The sequence below is a fragment of the Polypterus senegalus genome, chromosome 9 (genome assembly GCF_016835505.1).
Source record: "Polypterus senegalus isolate Bchr_013 chromosome 9, ASM1683550v1, whole genome shotgun sequence".
Taxonomy (NCBI): domain Eukaryota; kingdom Metazoa; phylum Chordata; class Cladistia; order Polypteriformes; family Polypteridae; genus Polypterus; species Polypterus senegalus.
The window spans coordinates 153200384-153224325 of NC_053162.1; the positions used below are offsets into that span (position 1 = coordinate 153200384).

At 37.1% G+C, this 23942-nt stretch overlaps 1 protein-coding gene across 1 annotated transcript in view; it reads right to left on the reverse strand.

Annotated features, from left to right (window-relative positions):
- Positions 1–23942, reverse strand: part of arhgap32b (Rho GTPase activating protein 32b) — a 225311-nt gene that overhangs the window by 154000 nt on the left and 47369 nt on the right. The window contains exons 3-5 of the mRNA XM_039764045.1: positions 17975–18067; positions 13977–14099; positions 10639–10716 (exon numbers count right to left, since the gene is read on the reverse strand). Of these exons, the coding sequence (XP_039619979.1) occupies positions 10639–10716; positions 13977–14099; positions 17975–18055 (282 nt within the window). The 5' untranslated portion in view covers positions 18056–18067. The remainder of the gene's footprint in view (positions 1–10638; positions 10717–13976; positions 14100–17974; positions 18068–23942) is intronic.

Below are 23942 nucleotides of genomic sequence, written 5' to 3' on the forward strand. Positions count from 1 at the left end.
ACTGCTGTCTTTCGTTTAGCTTGAACCAGTCTGGCCATTATATTTTCACCTTTCTCAGTTTTTCATTTCGTAGAACTGCCACTCACTGGATGTTTTTTTTGTTTTAATGAGTAATGTCTAGAAACTGTTGTGTGATAAAAATCCCAGGAGATCAGCAGTTACAGAAATACCTAAACAAGCATGTCTGGTTCCTACAATCAGGTATTGGTCAAAATTACTGAGATTACTTACTGTACATTTTTTCCTAGTCTGGTGTTTGATGTGAATATTAACTGAAGATCACACCATTTATCCATATGATTTTCTGCATTGTGCTACTGCCACATGATTGGCTTATTAGATAAACTCAAGCAGGTGTACAGGTGTTCCTAATAATTTTCCAGTGAGTGTACTTTAGGCACTTAATAACATGGCACTGAACCATCATACTAAACTATACTTGTGAACTTCAACATGTAGTGTATGCTAAGAGGAAAAATCTATTTAACTTTCTCATATACGAAGCACAGGAAAAGTATTGTAATCGTCCAAAAATTAAACCTCTAGATTTTGATGAATCATGACGTTTTAGACCTCCACGAGTCTGAAAATACCATTTTTGGAATTATGTATGTTTGTGTGTGTGTGTGTGTGTGTGTGTGTGTATGTAAACACGATAACCTGAGCACGCTTTCACTTAGGTCAACCAAATTTTGCATAGAAGTATTAGGCACAAAACGTAGATGTCTATCAATGTTTGAGCTATTTCCGCTAACCGGAAGTGGTACTCTTTTACTCATGCAGCTGAAGTGTCCGATTTATTTAACTTTACGTTTATAATAATTGTTCAATATATTATTAATATGATTTTATTTGTTGTTGATGGTTCTTTAATGTACATAATTTAATAAAATATAATTATTGTCTTCCGGTTTACTCCTCAGATATCCATCCTCATATCTGAGTATGTGAGAAAGTCTAGGGGAGACCACTACTGATTTTTATTATTCTAAAGTACCGTAGACCCTATACATATATCATCTTTAGGAATGTTGTTAAATGGAGTTTTTTCCTAACCCCGTTAATAAATGGCTGTATCTTTTTTCTTATAACCTCTTTTTGTATGTCTTTGATTACATTTTACCTGAACATACTGACCTCTTATAAACTCTTACTTATTTACCTTGGTACATGTGTTTCTATGTAACATGGTGGCACAGTGGCTAGGGCTGGGGCCTCATAGCTCCATAATCCTGGGTATGAAGCCCGGACCAGTTACTATCTGCGTGGAGTTTATAGATTATCTCTGGGTCTGGGTTGGTCCCCCTGTGGATGCCCCAATTTTCTTTCCAAAGCCCTAAGTTATGTGTGTGTGTTAGGCTAACTGATGAGTCTAAATCGGTCCCATACAAGTATGTGTGATCCACTATGGACTGCGGCCCTATGTAGAATTGAATTTTGAACTAAAATGGTGGGATATAAAAATACAGCAGATGGATAGAAGTGTGTTTATGTATGTAAATGTCTGTACTCAGTGAAGAGCAGAATATAAGAATAAACTGATTTGAATTAGCCAGAATGATGAATAATAGTAGAAAATGAATTAATGTAATCAAGTAGGAGGTGCATTTTGGTAGCTAAATCTCAAGTGAATTACACAATAGCCTCACAGAAAATACAACAGATAAAAATATTGCAGTGTTTCTTGCACAAACATCTGATCATCTTATTGTGAAGGTACTTGTGATAAAAGGTGTAACATTAAATAAAGACTGATTGACAGGACATAATAATTATGGAAGAACAACAAAACAATACTCCACTTCTAATACTAAAACAAAAATGTACAAAATCCACACCCTACACACTATAAAAACACAAGAAGGCCGTTCTATGACTCTGCAAATTAATCTTCATACATATTACGACATTTTGTTAAACAATTTGAACCACACCCAATCAAAAAAGACACTTAAATTACTGCACAGGTTTGTTTAACTACTCCACAGTCAAACATGACAGAAGTAAATGGCCTATGATTCAGAAAGCTTGGCAGCCTGCTCCTAATAATTTGTCTGATTCATTTTGCATACAGTAATTACAGCTTACACAATTGGCACTGAGTCCTTTGGAAAGAAGGCAGAACTTGAGTGAAAGTATTTTATGCAACAAAACTCCTAGAGTTTAAAGTATGTCTAATAAATAAGTAAACATAAATATGAATCTATGCATCCGTACTTACTGAACTATATGATCAAAAGTTTGTGGACACCTGACACCTATATGAGCTTGGTGGATATCCCATTAAAAAACTATGAGCATTAAAATCTCCCCTATCTTTGTAGCTATAACAGCCTTATAAGAAGGCATTCCACAAGATTTTGGAGTGTGTCTATGGGAATTCATCCATCAGACTAGCATATAGTGAATTGTGATTCCTCACTCCAAAGAACACATTTCCACACTCCAGAGTCCAGCAGTGGGATGCTTTACACCAGGGGTTCTCAAAGTCGGCCCTGGGCTCCCACAGTGGCTGCAGGTTTTTGTTCCAACCAGCTTCTGTTTTTAATTGGACTCCTGGACTAATTAAGTGAACTGTTACTGTATTTCCCAAGTTCTGTGTTTTGGGAACAACATGGAAATTAGAAACCTAAGTTTGGTAAAATATATATATATATATATATATATATATATATATATATATATATATATATATATATGTATACTAGCAGAATACCCGTGCTTCGCGGCGGCGAACTAGTGTGTTAAAGAAGTTATGAAAAAGGAAAAATTTTAAAAATAACGTAACATGAGTGTTAATGTAATTGTTTTGTCATTGATATGAGTGTTGTTGTCATATATATATATATATATATATATATATATATATATATATATATATATATATATACACACATTCACCTAAAGGATTATTAGGAACACCTGTTCAATTTCTCATTAATGCAATTATCTAATCAACCAATCACATGGCAGTTGCTTCAATGCATTTAGGGGTGTGGTCCTGGTCAAGACAATCTCCTGAACTCCAAACTGAATGTCAAAATGGGAAAGAAAGGTGATTTAAGCAATTCTGAGCGTGGCATGGTTGTTGGTGCCAGACGGGCCGGTCTGAGTATTTCAATATCTGCTCAGTTACTGGGATTTTCACGCACAACCATTTCTAGGTTTTACAAAGAATGGTGTGAAAAGGGAAAAACATCCAGTATGTGGCAGTCCTGTGGGCGAAAATGCCTTGTTGATGCTAGAGGTTAGAGGAGAATGGGCCGACTGATTCAAGCTGATAGAAGAGCAACTTTGACTGAAATAACCACTCGTTACAACCGAGGTATGCAGCAAAGCATTTGTGAAGCCACAACATGCACAACCTTGAGGCGGATGGGCTACAACAGCAGAAGACCCCACCGGGTACCACTCATCTCCACTACAAATAGAAAAAAGTGGCTACAATTTGCACGAGCTCACCAAAATTGGACAGTTGAAGACTGGAAAAATGTTGCCTGGTCTGATGAGTCTCGATTTCTGTTGAGACATTCAAATGGTAGAGTCAGAATTTGGCGTAAACAGAATGAGAACATGGATCCATCATGCCTTGTTACCACTGTGCAGGCTGGTGCTGGTGGTGTAATGGTGTGGGGAATGTTTTCTTGGCACACTTTAGGCCCCTTAGTGCCAATTGGGCATCGTTTAAATGCCACGGGTTACCTGAGCATTGTTTCTGACCATCCTCTGATAGCTACTTCCAGCAGGATAATGCACCATGTCACAAAGCTCGAATCATTTCAAATTGGTTTCTTGAACATGACAATGAGTTCATTTTACTAAAATGGCCCCCACAGTCACCAGATCTCAACCCAATAGAGCATCTTTGGGATGTGGTGGAACGGGAGCATCGTGCCCTGGATGTGCATCCCACAAATTTCCATCAACTGCAAGATGCTATCCTATCAATATGGGCTAACATTTCTAAAGAATGCTTTCAGCACCTTGTTGAATCAATGCCACGTAGAATTAGGCAGTTCTGAAGGCGAAAGGGGGTCAAACACCATATTAGTATGGTGTTCCTAATAATCCTTTAGGTGAGTGTATATCTATCTATCTATCTATATCTATATCTATCAAAATACCCGCGCTTGGCAGCGGAGAAGTAAAAAGAAAAGGAAACATTTTAATAATAACGTAACATGATTGACAATGTAATTGTTTTGTCATTGTCATGAGTGTTGCTGGCATATATATATATATATATATATATTTATATTTATACACATGTGTGTACATATATACACACACACATATACTATGGGGTGCCAAACAGGCAAATACATTGATTTTGTGAATATATAAAGTCGGCGTCATAATATATGATGTCAAAACTTGAATATATAAAGTCATTCCCGAATATACAAAGTCAAAACTTGAATATATATAAAGTCACTGTCAGAATATATAAAGTCAAAACTTGAATATATAAAGTCAGCGTCGGTATACATAAAGTCAAAACTTTTTTCTGAATATATAAAGTCAAAACTTGAATATATAAAGTCAGCGCTGGAATATATAAAGTCAAAACTTGAATATATAAAGTCAGCGTCAGAATATATAAAGTCATTCCTGATTATATAAAGTCAACATCGGAGTATATAAACTCACTCCTGAATATATAAAGTGAAAGTGAAAATATATTGATTGAAACGACTCTGAACTGAACTAAGTTAACAAAAACGTATTCAGAAAAATAAATTAAAAAAACAGTGTTCGGTTAATGTTTTGAAAATGATGCATGTGCTCTGCCCAGGATTGGTTCCTGCCTTGCGCCGAGTGTTGGCTGGGATTGGCTCCAGCAGACCCCCGTGACCCTGTAGTCGGATTCAACGGGTTGGGAAATGGATGGATATTCCAGCGCTGACTTTGTATATTCCGACGCTGACTTTATATAGTGAAGTTTTGACTTTATATATTCCGACGCTGACTTTATATATTTAAGTTTTGACTTTATATATTCCGACGCTGACTTTATATATTCAAGTTTTGACTTTATATATACCGACGCTGACTTTATATATTCAAGTTTTGACTTTATTTATTCCGACAGGGACTTTATATAATCAAGTTTTGACTTTATATATTTGGGAATGACTTTATATATACAAGTTTTGACTTTATATAGTTAAATTTAGTCATCATTGCATAACTTTTTCTTTACCATAGAAATTTAAAGACTAAATTCAACTTCCATTCCTAACAAAGATATTTCTGGCAACTAAATAGAAGCTACTTATATCCAAATTCGAGCTATTGAGCTGTCGCCTGCCTGCCTGCCTGCCTGCCTGAATAAGTCACCCTCGCTTCGCTCTTTCTTTTTTACCATTCATTTAATCATGGCTAGTGGCGGAAAAATTATAAAATGGAAGGAGAATTACACTGAGTATAGCTTTACCAAAACAATTATTGATGGTGAATCGATTATTCATAAAGCTTCAATTGGTGATCTGTTTTTCTGTGTTAACCTCATATTTTTTCATACTTCTTCTCAAACCAAGGGGGTGCGAGGGTAAAATGAATCGGGAAGCGCTGATCAATGTAATCGGTGTGCCAGGAAATCATACATTGACAGAAGTTCCCCTTTGCTTGTAACACAAAGTGTGATTAAATGCATGATTTTTTAACGTGTTATGGAGCACATGCATCGAAGCTTCTCAGCTGTGCTTGTGCTAAGAAAAGGAAACATTTTAAAAATAACGTAACACGATTGTCAATGTAACCTTTTGAAAGTAGTGCCTGGAGGATTCAGTGTGGAGAAACTGTAGAGACAGCGTGTGTATTAACTTGTGGATTTTTCTGTGAGTATTTGGTAGCAGCGTCACAAAGTCGCTTCCGTAACACTGCGTGCGTTAGCCGCGGAGCTCAGCTCAGAGCGAAATGAGGGGAATGGGAGGAGATGATGATGTGACTCCCCACCTTTAACTGTCAATCCCTCCACAAACACAGTCTCTCGGAATTTGCATAAGCACAGCCCTTCACGTGCAATTTTAACTTAGTTACAAAGTGATCAAAACTCTCGTTTATATCCTGCGTCCTCTCATTTAACTTGTATCCCGCATTACTTGTGGGCATGTGAAATGCCAGCGGCAGCCTGTCTATGAACTTAATTTAAACTTTAGGTTTACACCGTGCTGTGTTTCCGAAGTAGCAGCACTCATGAATATGGTTGTATATGTCACTCGCTCGCTTCTTATTGTTTCGCTGCCTTCTCAATTATATAATGCATGTTTTCTTCAGCGCTTTTTGGAGCTCTTCCTGGTTTTCTACGTACTGCGTTGACAGTCAGTTCACGTGATTACGTGGGAGGCGTGATGATGTCACACGAAACTATATATATTTATATATATATATATATATAAATGTACCAAGCAGTTATATGGGAATAATGTATTTTTTTTCTTTTTAACAATATTTTCATCTTGATTTTCATCCTATTTTTCCAGAGTGTTCTAATTGTTTAATTAATTCGTTATTTTCTAATTAGTGGGTCTGACGCTAAAGTAGTTGCAGCCTTTGATTATTCAGTGTTGTTTGCCTGGGTGTCATTTTTAATTGTCATTATTAAGATACAATGAGGGGAGCAAAGTGCAAAGAGAAAGGGCAAAATCAACAAAAGGGAGTTAAGTATTTCAATCTATAGCAAAAATGGAAATATTCCTAAATGTCTTATAAATGTAAAAATCATACTTCTGTACTTTCTTAATGTAGAATAAAAGAAGAGAAAAAAACAACTAATTAATTGAGATCAGTGTTATCAGTTGACACTGATTATGAATCTGGTTGAAGCAAAAACCTGAAGCCAAAATGGGCCCCCAGGACCGACTTTGAGAACCCCTGCTATTATACCACTCCAGCCTATGCTTGGCATTGAGCATAGTGATCATAGGTTTGTGTAAAACTGTTCAGCCATGAAAAACCTATGACACTCATGATGCACAGATCATATGTTGATGTTGCGCCCGAACGCAATTTGGAACTTTGTTGTGAGTGATGCAATAGACGATAGGTGATTTTCACTGTAAATGCTATGTGCTTCAGCACTCAGCAGCCCCACTCTATGACTTTGTGTGGTCTATCACTTCATGACCAAGCTGCTGTTGCTCCTTGATGCTTCCATTTCATATTAATAGCACTTACAGTTGATGTGGGCAGATCTAGCACAGCATAAATTTCACACACTAACTTGCAACCTATGACAGTGCCACACTTAACGTCACTGAGCTGTTTAGTACAACCTACTCTACTACCAATGTTTGTCAATGGAAATTACATGGCTGTGTGCTTTATTTTATGTATCTATTAACAATGCATGTGATTGAAACACCTGAACTCAACAATTCGAAGAGCTGAACACATACTTTTAGCAATACAGGGTACATGCATATACATATTGTGAAGTTAGTGAAGGGCTGCGTTAGTATGTATCTGCTAAAGGTTAGAGATGCAATATTTTGGTTGTGTAGCCTTCATTTCCTAAGTGTGGGAACAATCTTCATTATGTTATTTCTATAACTAGACATTAAACCCGTTACAATAACGGGCGCTAGAACAGTAGTGCATAAACATTAGTAGGACCAGTCTATATTAAATGGCAAGGGACGTTGACCTCATTTTGCTTCTTGTCTTAATTTTTTTTTGTCAAAAATATTTTTGCAAGAAGCCTAAAGTAAAATAATAATAAAAATAAAATAGAAACGTATATGACAATACAGTAAGTATAATTAATATTGCCTTAGTGTAAAACTTTGTAATAATATGTAATACACACTATCTGAAGAAGATATTTAGGAAAAATGTTCTATTTTTTTTACCTCATGAAATTTTTCTATAAAATTTCATTACAGACAACATTTCTTGTAAATATTCTTTCTGAGTTTGGCAAGAGTTTGCCTTGTTCAGGACCATCTACAACCTTGACAACAACATCTGGAAAACTTCTAACTCTTGATAATGCTACATATAACTAACCGTGGCTGAATATTGGTTCTGGCAAGTAAATGCCAACTTTTTGTAAGGTTTGCTCTTCTGAGTCTTTCTCTTTTAGCGGTTTTCTTACGCTCATTTTTTTTTTCTTCAATCGATCTATTTGCTTGTATTTTTCTTTGTCTTTCAGCCTTTCTTCTGTTGATGTTTACTTGTTGAGCTGACTGTTCTTCCAGGAGATGTTGCTTATATAGGATTTAATTGTTTGTGTCTTTTGTCCTACTTGACGTGTGCTTTTTTATTTTGGGTGGCATGTTGTTAGTAGATATGTCCGTAATATTTTCTCTTACAGTAATACTGGCTTTTATGTGGCTGTAATATGCGTCAGTGTATTGTGTACCTTTAAATCTCTCTCGCAGTAATACTGGTTTGTATTTCCGTAAAATGCCTGTAATAGTCCGTAATAAGCCTATGACTTTAATTTTCTGTCACAACAGTGGGCAATCAGCAGAGTGTCCCCAGCAACTGATGTAATGCGTGGCGTGCTGTTGATAATCGTGACTGTGTCATCTCCCCAGCAAGTACTGTGCAGTACCCCAAGCAAGTATTTTAATCTGTGCTGGCCTGTAGCTGATTATTTTATGTTTGGCATCTCCCTAGCAACGGAAATTTTTGTGCGCGGCCGCCGACTACCTAATCAGCAATCTCCCCAGCAATGATGTCTTTTATTTGCTTATCATGCGCTGCCGCGGCAAGGCGACTCACTGTGTGCCCAGCTTCCAGTGTGTGTGCTTTATTTGCTTATTATGTGCTGCCATCGGATAGGCCATTCACTGTGTGCCCAGCTTCGAGTGTGTGTGCGTCCAAGGTGCCGTGCTCATGGGCGGGGCATGGTGCAATGTGCGTCGCGGCCCCGCGCATGCGCACTTAACCAGAAGACACACACACACGGACACCTTGACACACACAAGGCATTTATTAAAGAGGATGATCACAAACTTATAAAGTATATGTGGTGCATTGATCCTGTGTGAGTGTAGTCGTGTGCTTTGTTGCGCTAAGCAGTGGACTGCTTCTCTGCCAGGTTAGGCTCTGGTCTTGTATGACCTTTAATTAGGTTTCAGAATGTTATGTTTTATAAAGGAATGTGTGTGCGTGTGTGTATATATAGTGAGGGATACCTCCGTATTGGAAGGACCAGGGGATGGATGGATTGGATAGATAGATAGATAGATAGATAGATGCTTTATGCATCACAAGGGAAATTCAAGTGAGTAGGGAATTATCTCCCTGGGGTGCTAGATGGCAGCCCCCCTGGGTTGCGGCAGTGCCACAGTTTCCTACAGGGTATCATGGGAATTGGAGTTCTGTGACTCTGCCCTGCTGGATGCTGCCAGGGGGTACTGCAGGGACTGGAGAGCCCTTCTTCATGGGGTTTCAGCCTTACCCTGAAGTGTGCCCAGACCAAGACTTTGGGACACTTAAGTACTTCCGGGGATTACTTAAAAGGAACTGCCTGACACTACTCTGGGAGCCAAAATCAGGAAGAAGATGAACAAAGTTTGCTGAAGGAGGAGTGGAGGTGGAAAGAGAGAGGAAAAGGCAAAGAAAACAAGTGCTATGTGCTGCTTTATTTGTATTATGTACTGTGTTGTTTAGGTGGAAAACGTTTGGGAAGAGTTTCCCATAGCTAAATAAAAACCTGTGTTGTGCTGTAACTTCTGCCTGTAATTCCACCCCTGACCGAGGGTTGCTGCTGTTGCCTTATGTGTCTCCCTTTTTTCTCATTTGCAGATCCAAAGATCGGCAGTGACTCTAGTTACGACATTACTTCCAGTTTCTGGTAAGTGCTTGAAAGGTAAGTGATAAACTGACAAAGAAAACATTTAGGTTACCAAAAGCTGAAAAATAATGTAATTTTTAGAGTTCTACAAAAGGGCCTTTCTTGGGGAACAAGTAATGAGGTAACAACTTACAGCTTTTCTACAGCAAATGAAGTTAATTAAGCCAGTTCCTACAGGTGTCCCAACATTTGTCGATTACTTACAAACCCTTCGTCTGTGTAAAAGTAGTGTTCGAACAAACTGGGTTGCTACACCATCTGAAGTATTATTTAGATAACACTGCATTCATTGTATATAGCTATCATAATGGTGATAAGAAAATGCAATTAACAAAGGAAGACAGACAAACAATTACAACCATTAAAAGCATAAGTCTTTTTTCTTTAGAGACCCTTTAAAGCAAGCCGGGCTGTCAGTGAATATAGTTTCCTACAACATCGAAAGGAACTTGGAAACTAGAGAAACTTTAGAAGGATCCAAAGCCACACAGCAGACAAGTTTCTAAGCGTTAACCACTGGCGAGATAGACACCTCACAAAACAACAATTTAAAGATTATCTTAACAGTGGTGAAACTAAGCAACCCTCACTTTCTATGCTTTAATTTCAGAACACACTGAGACATTACACAGTACAAATTGCAGTAAACATTGGGAAAATGTGCTGGTAGATGGCAGTCAGGGTCTATTATTTGTACAGGTAGTCCCTATAATAACCGAGCTTCTGTTATTTTTACCCATTTTCAGTGTATTTTCTATTGTACCTGTTATGTTTACTCTTCATTAAATAAAGTCCTTCTCATTATATATGGAGTAGAAGAGTCTCTTTACCTGAAAGCCATGTTTTCCTCTCCACCATGTGGTATCCTCCTTGGGCGGCATGTCAATCACAGACACAATATCTCCCACCTGAAGACGATATCAGAAATAATAAAAAAAGGAGATACAGTGGCGGAGATTAGTGCTCTAATTAAAAAAAAACATAAAATCACAGACTCTTTTTGCTTTATATAGCACCTTTGCATGGCAAATACTACTCCAAGGTGTTTTGCACTTACAGAAATAGTTTTCAGATTGGAGCACAGGTCCATTAAGTGACTTACTTCTGATTCATAGTGCACAATAAAATAATAACTCTGCAATTTAAGTTCTAATGGCCCAAACAATAAGCATGGCATGTGATAACAGCACGGCCTTGATGCTTAAGCAATGGGCAGTACAAACTTGTACATATTAAACCAATATTTCCATAACCTTATTTCACAGTACAATTTACAATTGCAAATCTCTCCCCTCACCACTCATCACTAATATAATGTACTGTAAAATCAGAACATTTTTCTGCCATCTTGTCCCCATATTGTGAAGTCTTTAAAAATTAATGATATATTCTATAATGATAATAAATGTAGGTATGCCCAACTTATCATGAAAAAGCCATACACATTGATTCATCTTCTGGACCCTATTGTCTCTAGCATGTTTAGAAAATGGATGAACTGGTGGTTCACAAGAAGTCAAGAGACAAGGCTGGTACCAGCCAGAAATTGAGTATCAGTCCACTGAAAGATATTCTCAAGCATCAATTCCTAACAAACCATTTTAGAATTGCCAGTTAGCTGAACAGAGAATTTTTGGAATACTGGATCTAAGCAATACTGAAGAAAATCCAAACTGGATACTGTGCAGACTCCAAGGACATAGTGACTGGCCTGAAAACTGAACTCAAACTTCTAGAGCTATGAGACAGCAGGAGTTTCACTAACTACTGCGTCATTACGTTGCTCATAATATGTGATGTAGATAATACATAAATATCACAATTCAAGCATCTAGGACATAACAAATTTTATATAATACCAGAAGTGTGGAAAAGACACCATACTAATCTTGCTACTACTTTGCATACAAAAGTCCATCACATAGAGCAGGGAAAATAAATATCGAACGCATCAACGTTTTTCTCAGTGAATATATTTCTAATGGGTCTATTGACATGAAATTTTCATCAGATGTCAGTAACAACCCAAGTAATTCAAACATAAAAAGAAATCAAAACAAATCTATCTATTATATTAAAAAATTTTGGGTTGAGACGTGATTATCTCAGGGAGACACTTTAAAGTCCCGCGAGACTACTTGCACAGCACGCCTTACTTACAAACAATTTCTCAGAGACACTTTAACGTCCCGGGAGATGAGGAAGTGAGACAAAAGGACAGCTGCTGTACAAGCTTTTAAGTGATCATTGCACAGCGCGACATGCAGATCACGCAGCTTGGTAGCAGCAGCTGCAAGCCAGCAGATGATTTGTCCGCATCTCTTTCAGATAGGGGTTGGGGGGTAGGCGAGCGAAGCAAGTAGGGGGCAAAGCCCCCTAGCATGTCCATAAATCAAGTTATGAGTAATACAGTGGAATAACACAGGGAATAAGTATTGAACACGCTTACTGAAATTTATTTAATACTTAGTTGAAAAGCCTTCGTCAGAAATCTTGTGAGGAGCACCTGGTCGGTTTATGGTGAAATAAGCTCTTTCCACTTCCAGATTATGGCCCCAACGGTACTCACTGGAACAATCAGAAATTTAGAAATATGTCTATAACCAATGCTATCAGTATGTTTTGCGACAATAAGGTTTTCGAAGGTCTGCAGAAAGCTCTTTGTTTTTACCCATCATGAGATGCTTCTTGTGTGACACCTTGGTAATGAGAAACCTTTTTATAGGCCATCAATTAGGACTAAACCAGATGACATTAATTTGCACTGATAGGGGGTAACTTTCTAAATACTGACAGATTTCAGCTGGTTTCTTGGCTGAAATTATTATTTATTCCCTGTGTCATTCTACTTTATTACACATATATATTTATTACAAATATATTTATTGAGAAAAACATTGACGCGTTCAATACTTATTTTCCCCGCTGCATATGTCAGGTAGCTGAGCTCACCACACTGTACAAACTACAATGTTTTGGCCAAAATGGTCTAGGCTAGTGTCCAAGACTATGAATATATGTTGAAACAACTCCAAAAGGACACTTGGTCGAGGCTAAAAAACAGCCTATATTTTTAGTGGAGTGATGCAGTTATTCAGTGCCTCTGCCCAGCAGCTTCAGGAAAACGGGACTAACACCCAGCGTGGTCACTGTCTGTATGGTGTTTCTACACATTCTGCTCCTATGTCTGTATGGCTTCTTCCCTGTCTAGGGTTGGATTGTGTACTAATATGTACTAAGAGAGCAGACTAAATGGATTAATGGCTAGAAAAAAAATGTGTCATAATTTAAATAAAGTGTGATGTAAAGTAAAGGTTTCCCCTTTTGACAATACTAAAAATGTAGAGTGCTGAAAATAAACATGAGAGTTACAGAAAAGAAAGTCAAGTAATAGAAATCGTAAACCATTAGCTATAGTTGCCTTTTTAGTTTTATTTATGTATATTGTAGGATTTCACTTACTACATGAACATACTGTATACAGCAAAACATTGTCAAACCTGCTTAATCCAATTCAGGGTCAGTCCTGGCAGCATTAGTTACATAAGTGGGCTTATAAATTGACTGGTGGCATATTCAGGGTTGGATCCTGCCCTACTTCTGACACTGCCAGGGTAATCACCAGACCCTTGCAACACTGAAATTGATTAAGTAGGTTTAGGAATGCTTCTTCTGTACTTCAGCACAGACAAACACTGGATCATCCCAGCAGGATTAGGCGCAAGACAGAAGAAAATTCTACTGTAACTCAACTCATACAAACTGGGAAAAGTTAAAATTGCAAGTTAACAGGGGTGGGGTTTGATTTGTTTTCAGTCCTATTTTTTCTAAAAATTGATCTATTTGTATGGAATGATTACAATTAAATCAATAAAATAAAAAAAAAATTGCAAGTTAATCTAACCTGTAAGATTTTAGCATATAGAAGGGAACACTCAACATATAATCCAATTCTGGGATTTTAGAAAAAGAAGCTACTTTTACCAGCACCTGCTGCAAGGAAAGGTGCAACTCTGGATCAGGTGCAAGTTCATCACAGGCACACTCAAACCAGTACTAGTTAAACAAACTCACATGTGTATGAAACGTAAATATGAGGATTACTCAAAAGTAACATGAAAATGTGAAATATGTTATTCATAGAAAATATAACCTTCCCTTTTCCTACCTCAAAGGAGAGCTCATCACCAGCTTGTGCAATGTAACGTTTGATGACGTGGGCAGCAGCAATGGCAGGAACATTAATGGAAGATTCCTCATGTACCAGCAAGTGGTTTCCCTTGTTGTCAATCTGAATTGAAAAACAGAAATACAGTACAGCAAAACTCAACCAGGATGTTAAGTAACTTATTCAGTAATAAAAATAAATAAATACATTTACTTGCACTGCACCTGCAGATTCTATATTAATTCAAAGCATTCATAGCTTGAATACTGAAATATGAACTACATACTAAATACTCAAATCTGAATGTGTGCATAACATGTACATGTACAGTGATACTGTGCATACAGTGGTTCACATTATATATAATATGAGAAAGTCTGTAAGGATTTACCAATGAAAGCAGTTGTACTTAGTGCTTTGTTGCATATTCCTTGTAGGCAATGACTGTTTGAAGTCTGTGATTCAGAGACATCTCAGGTGCTGAGGATATACTGTGGTGTTGCTCCGCCAATCTCCTAATGTAGCCTTTTTCAGCTCCTGCTTGATTCATAGATTTGTCCCCTTAAGTTTTCTCTTCAGCATATGGAAGGCCTGCTCAACTGGATTTAAATCGGGAGACTGGCTTGGCAATTCAAGAACTTTCCAATTTCTTGGCTTTAATAAACTCCCGTATTGTCTTATAAGTATGTCTGGGATCATTATCTTGATTTAGGATGAAGTGCCGCCCAATCATCTTAGAGGCATTTAAAGGAACTTGAGCAGGTAAGATGTTTCTATACACATCAGAATTCATTGTGCAAATGCCATCATTAATGAAAAAAGTGTTCCAGTGCATGTGGTAGCCATATGAGCCCAAGTTATAACAGACGGATCACCATGTGAGGTGTTAGACTTTGTTCTTCCCATCACTCTGAAATAGGTTCATCTTTGTCTCATCAGTCCACAAGACCTTTTTCTAGAATTCTGCAGGCTCTTTTAAGTACTTTTTGCAAACTGTTATCTGGCCATCCTGTTTTTGTGGCTAACTAGTGGTTTGCATTTGTATTTCTGTTAATGATGTCTTCTGCAGATAATACTCTCTGACACATCTACTTCTGTCTCCTGAAGACTGCATCTGATCCATCGGACAGGTGTTTGGTGCTTTTCCTTTACCACAGTGAGGATTCTTCTGTCATCAGCAGTGCAGGTCTTCCTTAGCCTACCAGTCTCTTTGCAATAACCAGTGCATTCTTTCTTCTTAACGATATTTCAGGCAGTTGATTTAGGTAATCTAAGGTTTCACCGATGTCTCCAATGCTTTTATTCTAGTTTTTCACCCTCATTAGGGCTTTTTTGACATTCAGTGGCACAGCTCTTGTCCTCATGTTGAACAACGGCAACTATAGACTCCAAAGGTAGTCTGTGGGTAGAAGCAAGTCGAGATATCTTGCAGTAATAAAACACACCTGACCAGGAATTTTGAAGCAATTCTGAATTCCTAGCCTTTTAAATGAGGTGGCCAGTAATCACATAAAGAATGTACCTATAAGTTCAGCTATCAATGATGGCAAATATCATCCAGGGAACAAATAAAGTTTTCTTGTGCTTGTTCACTCTCTCTGTTTCTTCAAGTATTGCTTTTTGGGGGGGTAAGTTGGGGTTCTCTTTGTTTGCTTTACTTTTTTTTATTGTAAATGACTTGTTGAGTATTGATTAATAAAGTTCAATTACAAATTTAAAAAAAAATTCTTTCTTTCTTTCTCTTTCTTTCTTTAGTAATCAAAAATCTTTATTTGAAACACTGACAAAAATCCCCTCTGCACTGTTCCAACAATTTTGAAACAGCCTTTTTACATCATTTTTTTTAAACATCAAAATATCTTCTTTAGTTTTTCAAGTTTCTCGACCTTTCAACAGCTCCATGAATTAAGGGGAAAGTTTTACAATTTGCAAACTTTTACATCAATTTAGCTGTATTTCCACATTTTGTGAACAGTTCTCTGAAGGCTAGATCAAAAAAGGCTTTTTACAAATCAAATCTGAGCGATTCCTTCAATGTTCTTCTGTATTGTAATATGCTTCTTCAAAATGTCCATAGTTGTGTTCTTGTTTCTTTTTTTTCCACAGTTCAAATTCGTGGACTGAAAAGGGTAAAGGGAATACTTCTCTTCCTTTAAAATGCTATGTGGCATTATAAAAAATATCACAATAAAAAAAAAAAAAACACACCAGTAAAATCTGTCAAATTTCCAATAGCAAGTAGAATACTACCCAAAAGAATACACAGAGAGAACCTTCATCTAAACAGAACTTGACTTGAAATCGGCTAGAATCAAACCTGCTTATTTGACAAATTAACAACACAAACAAGGCTGCATAAAATCCAATAACAAACTACTAGTTATTTGCACAGAAGAGGCAGTCAACACCTCTTAAATTATTTTGGTAATGTAATTTAGCAAATAAATTTAGGAGTTTAACATTAAAACCATTATAAAACATGTCTCTGATTAGGTGATCTGCCTTTCCTTCGCATTTGTTTTTTGCCTAATAAACAATTTTACTGAGACAATAAGCTAACAAAATAACAATACAATAACATCATTTTGAAAGTGAAATTTTATTTTTACTTGAGTTGTCTACAATAATTCTATCTGTCTATACTAGATGACCAGGCTAATCCTCTGACTAAAAAAATTCAACCCTATAATGAAGAGTATAGCTCCAAGGAGCAGTAAGGAGAAGGTAAGAGCTTTCTGAAAGTGATATCAGCAGCTGGAAGAAGAAAGCAGATAGAAAGTATTTTGAAATGCTCCAATTTACAAAGATGAACTATAACATAAAAGAAATCTGAGCAGCACAAAGACAAGGATAAGAGGAGAGTCACAGACATATTTAAATTCCTGAAGGGCATAAGAATGAAAAATAGCTCTCATCTTTTTTCTATCCACGTTCATCGGGAGTAATGGAATGAAGCAGAGAAAGGGCATTTTCAGGGCAGAGAAACAACTGGCTAGCTTTAAGGAGAGGGCCATTTATCTCCTTTAGAATTGACTGTGGTTACAGGTTTAAACTGTAGCCATTGGGCGACCTTCTGGTGAGGAGCATTCAGTGTTTTTTTCCCTGAATTTGTTAGGTGTAAATTCTCCCTTATCTCTTTTGTACTGGTGATCACCTTACAGAAAATAGCTGATAAACCGATAACAAAAACAGTGTGTGGTGAGCTGTTGGCATTAAATCTCTTTCTCTGACTTTGCATTTGCATACTCCAATGTGTCTTTGACCATGAGGTGCTGTAGAGATACAGTGGTCAGAACTGTCACTTCGCATCTTCAGAGCTCTTCATCACTGTTTATATGGTTTCGCAATTTTCATGAAGTAAATAGATTTTCCTCTGGATACTCTGGCTTTTCTTCCAAAAGACAGTGCTTTCTAGTGTTAAGTTTGATTGGTGGCTATAAATTGCCCTGTTGGGCATCAATGTGGCCTGCAATGGACTGGCACCTGGTCCAAGGATGGTTTCTGTCAGATGATACCAGGGAAGATCCTGCTTTCCACAACTCTGAACTAAAGGATTAATAAAGTATCTATCTATCTATCTAAATGAAGCATGCTTGAAAATGGGTGTGTGAAATGATTTTTAAAACACAGGAAAGATGTCTGAAGCTGAAATACAATCTGTTCAGTAACTCAGAGTGTGAATTATGCATGAAAAGTGTCCACTACAGCATTATTCCTCTACAAAATTAAACCCTAGTAACCAATCAACTGTAATTTGTCTGTCATTTTTTCAAGAAATTTACCACAATACTAAATTACAAAATGAGTCCACAGTCTACCCGCGAGACACAAATCCTTGTTCATGCTAATTCTAAGGTCATCTTTTGACATTCTTCCAGCTCCTAGAAAATAAATTCCCAAAACATATCTCTGAAAAACCAAGTAAGTATCAGCCAAAGTGAGTGTCAAAACAAACAAAGTGGCAAACTAAAAACCTCATAATAGAACAAATGAGATACCTCCATCCATGTGAGCGCTGGGCCACAATTTATCTTGTTGTCAGCTATCGCTGAAAGGCGGGACAGGTAAGCCATCAGCATTTGGGAAACTGCCTGTGAATGAAGACAAGGGGAAGAGAAGAAAGAATATCAGAATCAAAACAGGGATGGCATTACCTTTTACTTTTGTCAAGAATGCAAAATCTTGAAAGACATCTGGATTTAACATTTGAAGCATAGATATAAAGTTTTGAAAAGTATCTGCTGTCTTTATGTCCCTTTCTTTCATCTCTCAGGCATGAGTCAAGTTACAAATGAACAACTGAAAAGAAAGTCATTAACATAATAAGCATTAAATAAAGTCATTAATGTGCCAGTTTTGGGAAGAGAAAGAGGAATCAAAGTGGGGCAAACGTGGTCACTAAGAATGCAAGTTACAAGGTCACATCTGAAAAAGAAGTCTAATTTTATAAAGATATTTAGACAGCTGTGTCATCTGTGTGTATAGATAGATAGATAGATAGATAGATAGATAGATAGATAGATAGATAGCAGACCCCTTGGGTTGCGGCATGACCACTGTTTCCCATAGGGCATCGTGGGACTTGGTGTTTGTCATCTCAACTTTGTTGGGTTCTGTGAGTGCCACCAATGGGTGCTGCAGGCACTGGGGAGTCCTACTTCGTGGGGCTCCAGCCTTACCTGGAAGTGCTCCCAGGCCAAGCTTTGTGAACATCAGATGTACTTACAGGGCTAATATACAGTAAAAGGAGCTGCCTGCCATAGGTCCAGGAGCCAGAGTCAGGAGGAAGCAGACAAAGAGAAAGAAGATGATGATAGAAGCAAATCAAGTTAAGGCCAAAAGTTTGAGAATGACACAAGTATTGGTTTTCACAAAGTTTGCTGCTTCAGTGTTTTTAGATCTTTTTGTCAGATGTTTCTGTGGTATACTGAAGTATAATTACAAGCATTTCATACGTTTCAAAAGCTTTCACTGACAATTACATTAAGTTTACGCAAAGAGTCAATATTTGCAGTGTTGGCCCTTCTTTTCAAAGCCTCTGCAATTCACCCTGGCATACTATCAATCAACTTCTGGGCCAAATCCTGACTGAAGGCAGCCCATTCTTGCCTAATCAATCCTTGGGGTATGTCAGACTTTTGGGTTTTTGTTTGTCCACCCACCTCTTGAGGATTGACCACAAATTCTCAGTGGGATTAAGGTCTGGTGAGGTTCCTTTCCATTGACCCAAAATTGTTTTGTTCCCCAAGCCACTTAGTTATCACTTTTGCCTTATGGCATGGTGCTCCGTCATGCTGGAAAAAGCATTGTTCGTCACCAAACTGTTCTTGGACGGTTGGGAGAAATTGCTCTCGGAGGATGTTTTGGTACCATTCTTTATTCATTTACTCAACAATGCTTACCTCATTTTTAAGTTGCTTTGGATAAAAGTGTCTGCTAAGCAATAAATGCATGCAAATGTGTGAGTACAAGTGTATGTGGACATTGTAGTAGTCATCCAGAGTTGTTTTCCACCTTGCTCCAGTGATCTTGAATAGAATTAAGCAAGTTTGAGAATGGTAAGCTAACTTCTGTGATAATCAGGTGTTATACAATTTTAAATCACATAACAATAGGTATTTATTTGAATATTTTGTGGTCAGAAATCAGGCTCATGCAGTCTAACGTATTTTAAGTAGATATCTAGAAAGCTTTTTAATGAGTGATTTACTAAAGATTTCCTCTACAGAGGAGAGAAAAAATATCAATGTCTGTTTAATTAAGAATTTTATTATATTAAATAAACAGTCAAGGAGTATCCGCTCTGGCTGTTGATTGCTAGCTGTGAAGCTGACTGCACATTTAGCTAGGAACATGGAACAAGCACTTTAAGTGTAAGTTAATATAACAATTCTTAAAGGCAATTGAACAGTTATAAATACAATTAGTAGAATACATAAACAGTATAGAAATAAAAAATAGCGTGGAAAAATATATTTTTAATTCTCATTCATTAAAGAACGGAGCAGTTGTTAAAAAGAGACTTGTTAATGTTATTTTCTTTCACATGTGTCAGATGTCCACATGTAAAGTTAAATTATCCTGAAGTAATAGGCTTTGACATGTTCCATGTAAGTTTTATTTGATAGTGAATCACAAATACCGAAAGACAACAAATCAATCTATTCTGTTCAAATGCCAGCAAACCAGTGAGAGTTGTTCACTAAGCCATGATTTAGGAAGAAAAAATTTATTTTTTTTGCTTTAACTCACATTCTCTGGAGTTAACGATATCAGCAACTGAAATCTACATTCACTTTTGGGATTTTAGAAGCCGAAGGGCTGAAAATATAACGGTCCAGTGGAGCCACATTAAAGAAGGTCAATGACGCGTGATTTGAGATATGAACGCAGCAGCTGAGCCTCTACAAATCACAAGTTGCCAGATATCTGCTAAATTTACTCACCTGAAACTGGTGCTAAAATTAACATTGAGCCGAGTGCAAATGATAGAGGAAGTTTTTATCATTCAGGGTGTTAAATTGTGTTTTGCCAGTCATTGTGGGGGTACTGGAGCAGAGGTTTTAATATGTGGCACCTTTGACTCATAAGAGCAATTGGGATCTATTGAGGAAGGTTAGGATGATTTTAGTTTAGGCTTGAAGAATGTTGGTTGTAAGAGAATTCCAGAGTTCTGTGAAACAGCACTGAGTTTAGGAAAATATTTTTACTTATGACTAACATTTGAATCTACTGGCTTTAAGTGACTAACATACAACTTATTAGTGAAAAGTGGTAGCAGAGCCTTGGTGGAAAATGTGAAGATGCTTCCTGGAGTAGGATGCGTTTCACATGATTTGAACGTAGGTCTTTTGTTTAGAGGAATGATGAAATGTATGAAGAAGGCTAACAAGGGAGGGTGGGAGAGGCAAATTTCCTGCAGCACTGACATCAAGAGTGAATTAGGTTTTAGAAGAATGAAATATGACTGGCAGTGGAAAAGCACAGAAAACTGAAAAAATATGTGGCTGGACACAAACACTCATGACACATGAAGAAAAGAGTGATGGAGCTCAAGTAGAACAGCCAACTGCAGAGAGATGGAGGGGATTTAAAGAGTGCTAATAAACCAAAATGGAAAATGGCAAGAAATTCATCAAGAAAACAGAGACAAATGATATAAGCACAATGGAAAAGAATACAGTTGCAGAATAAGTAAGGAAAGAGGAAAATGTTAATGCAAAGCTGAGAGCAAAAGATATGAACATAATGAAAATCGCATCACATGGAAGAAGAACATACTGATGGTGGTGAATGAAGAAAACAAAAGAGTAATACTGCTAAGTATGAGAACCTTGAAAAACTGAGCTATAGGATTTCAAAAAAGCAGGATGCACAATAGCTGAAGAAGATAACAAAAGGTTGAGCAATTGGTTCGGCTCCAATGGTGTTGAAAATGCAAATGGTTATAATAACAAATGACTGACAGACCTAACGAGCCTGATGCCGAGGTAAAAGAGATTTCTGGCAGACACAAAATGTGTGGTTGTGATCCTTAAGTGTGTTGGCCTCATCGAGACATCAAACGTTTATGGCAGCAAACGCTACAAAAATAAAATCTGAAACCACATGAACCTACTATTCCATGCTACAAATTAATTTACTTGTAAAATTATTACTTTTGGTGAGCATACTTAGGATGAAATAAGCTTGACTTCTTCTTCCTCTCTCGGCTGCTCCCGTTAGGGGTCGCCAGAGCGGATTATCTTTTTCCATAAAGAAATAAGCTTGACTAAAGAATAAAAATAACATACAAAATACCATATTACTTATACAGCTCCTAATAGACAAGCTGTATTTAAGGGGTGTCAAACACAGGGCTGATGGCCAAATCTGGCCTTTTAAAACTTTTTTGTGCAGTTCACTTCATCAATATTCAAAACATGTTGCATATGTTCCGAGAGGACCATTTGTTTTTTCAAAAACCCAATTTAAGAAGCGTTTCATTGATAGATTCTATCTGTATATGAATAACATTTACACCTGCCATCAAAATGCATCTCCGTGTCCACTTGTGTTTATCTGTGCAGCGCTTAAACTGTAGTTAGAATGGTAACAGGCTGCTCATAATGGCCCTACAAGTAGAAGTGAAAAGGATATGGCATAAAGAATTTTAGTGGTTTAGTATATTGCCAAATATGTGTGTCATGAAGGAGATAGTAGCTTACATGCTACTGCTGCCACTGTGATGACTTTTTAAAGCTGCACAGGTGTCAGAACTGGCCACCATTCTGCTTACATCTCCTTACATGAGTCTCTTTGACTGAGTTGACTGTTGTGTGTTGATGGAAAATTCAATTTGTGTTTGCTGTCTGGTTCTGGCCAACTCTGAATCTGGTCTATGAGATCCATCACCAGTGTGGTTCTTTAAACATGGTCAGCATAATACAGATGTAAACTGATGCACTTTACTTTATCTACAAATTCTCACCCATGTCTGGACTACCATTTTCACTCAGCTTTATGTGCTGAGTAGAATACCTTCATGAGCCTTTAAATGGGTGGTCTTTCAAATCGCAGGATACAACGTACTCACACTTTATGCTTAGCAACTTTGATTCTTTATGGTCATCAGGTGTAGTTTTATTTTGTTTTGTACTGTTTTCTTTTTAGCAAGTGCTTTCTTTAGCTTTTTTTTCCACCCTAATTTTGACATTGATGCCAATTTTGGATACATACTGCACATAAACGCTTTAAAATACATTATGAGTGTTTTTAGAAGGATTATTTATGTGCTGTTATCAATTCTGACAATATTTAATCATGCCAGGTAGGGAACAAAAACACTCTCTAGGCTGGATTTCTGGTCAGCATGCAATTTACAACCTTGCCATGTTTAATTTTATATATACTGTTTCATACTTGGTTTTTAATTACCAAAGTAATTATTGTTATTTAATCTATATTGGTAGCAATGCACATTATTTATAAGTTTATTATTATTATTATTATTTATAATTAGTTTAACTTACAGTACCTGTTGTGATGTGAGATTTTGCATATAAGTTGATAAATATTTTGTATGTCTTTATTTGTAACTTAGACAAAACTAAGTCAGGAAAGTGAATTTTACAACAGAGTTGGGGGAAGTGCTTGAAACAAATGTTTCTCTGCTAGAGTCTCTCTTTCATTCCCCACACAAAGTCAGGTTGCTTAACTGCCAAGCATTACCTCAACAAATGGTTTTTGGGGATGGTAGGTGTTAAGATGTTCTATTCCCCCATTGGTTTGAAGTATGGCTGTTTGGAACTGGCTTGTATCAGAAGCCTTTAAGTACCACAACGTCATATTGGCTCTAGGGGTCGGATAGAACATCTATAAATTTGCTTGCTTTACTCACTCTCTCTCTCACCAAACTGATCCATGAACTGAAAGGACAACACAATGAAGAGCACAGCTTCGGCAGCCATATTGAAACAGGCATGTGGTCTGTTCTGAAGAAAGCTGACCACAAATGATGCCTTAACTAGAGACATTTTTAAGTAACTAACAAGTCTGTATGACGCCTGAACCTACACATCACCATTTAATCAGGTTGTATGGTTGCCAATATTTAAATGTACTTTGTATATTGTTATTATTTATGAATATTATCAATAATACATTGTTTAAATAGTAACAACTCCTGCTTGTCTTTTACTACACCGGATTGCCTAAGGTTATAGATGTAGGAGTGAAGGTGGGGAGACGTTATATACTATAACTAGCAAAATACCCAAGCTTCGCAGCGGAGAAGTAGTGTGTTAAAGAAGCAATGAAAAAGAAAAGGAAACATTTTGAAAATAACGTAACATGATTGTCAATGTAATTGTTTTGTCACTGTTGTGAGTGATGAGTGTTGCTGTCATATATATATATATATATATATATATATATTTACACACACACACAAACATATATATATATATATATACATATCTATACATA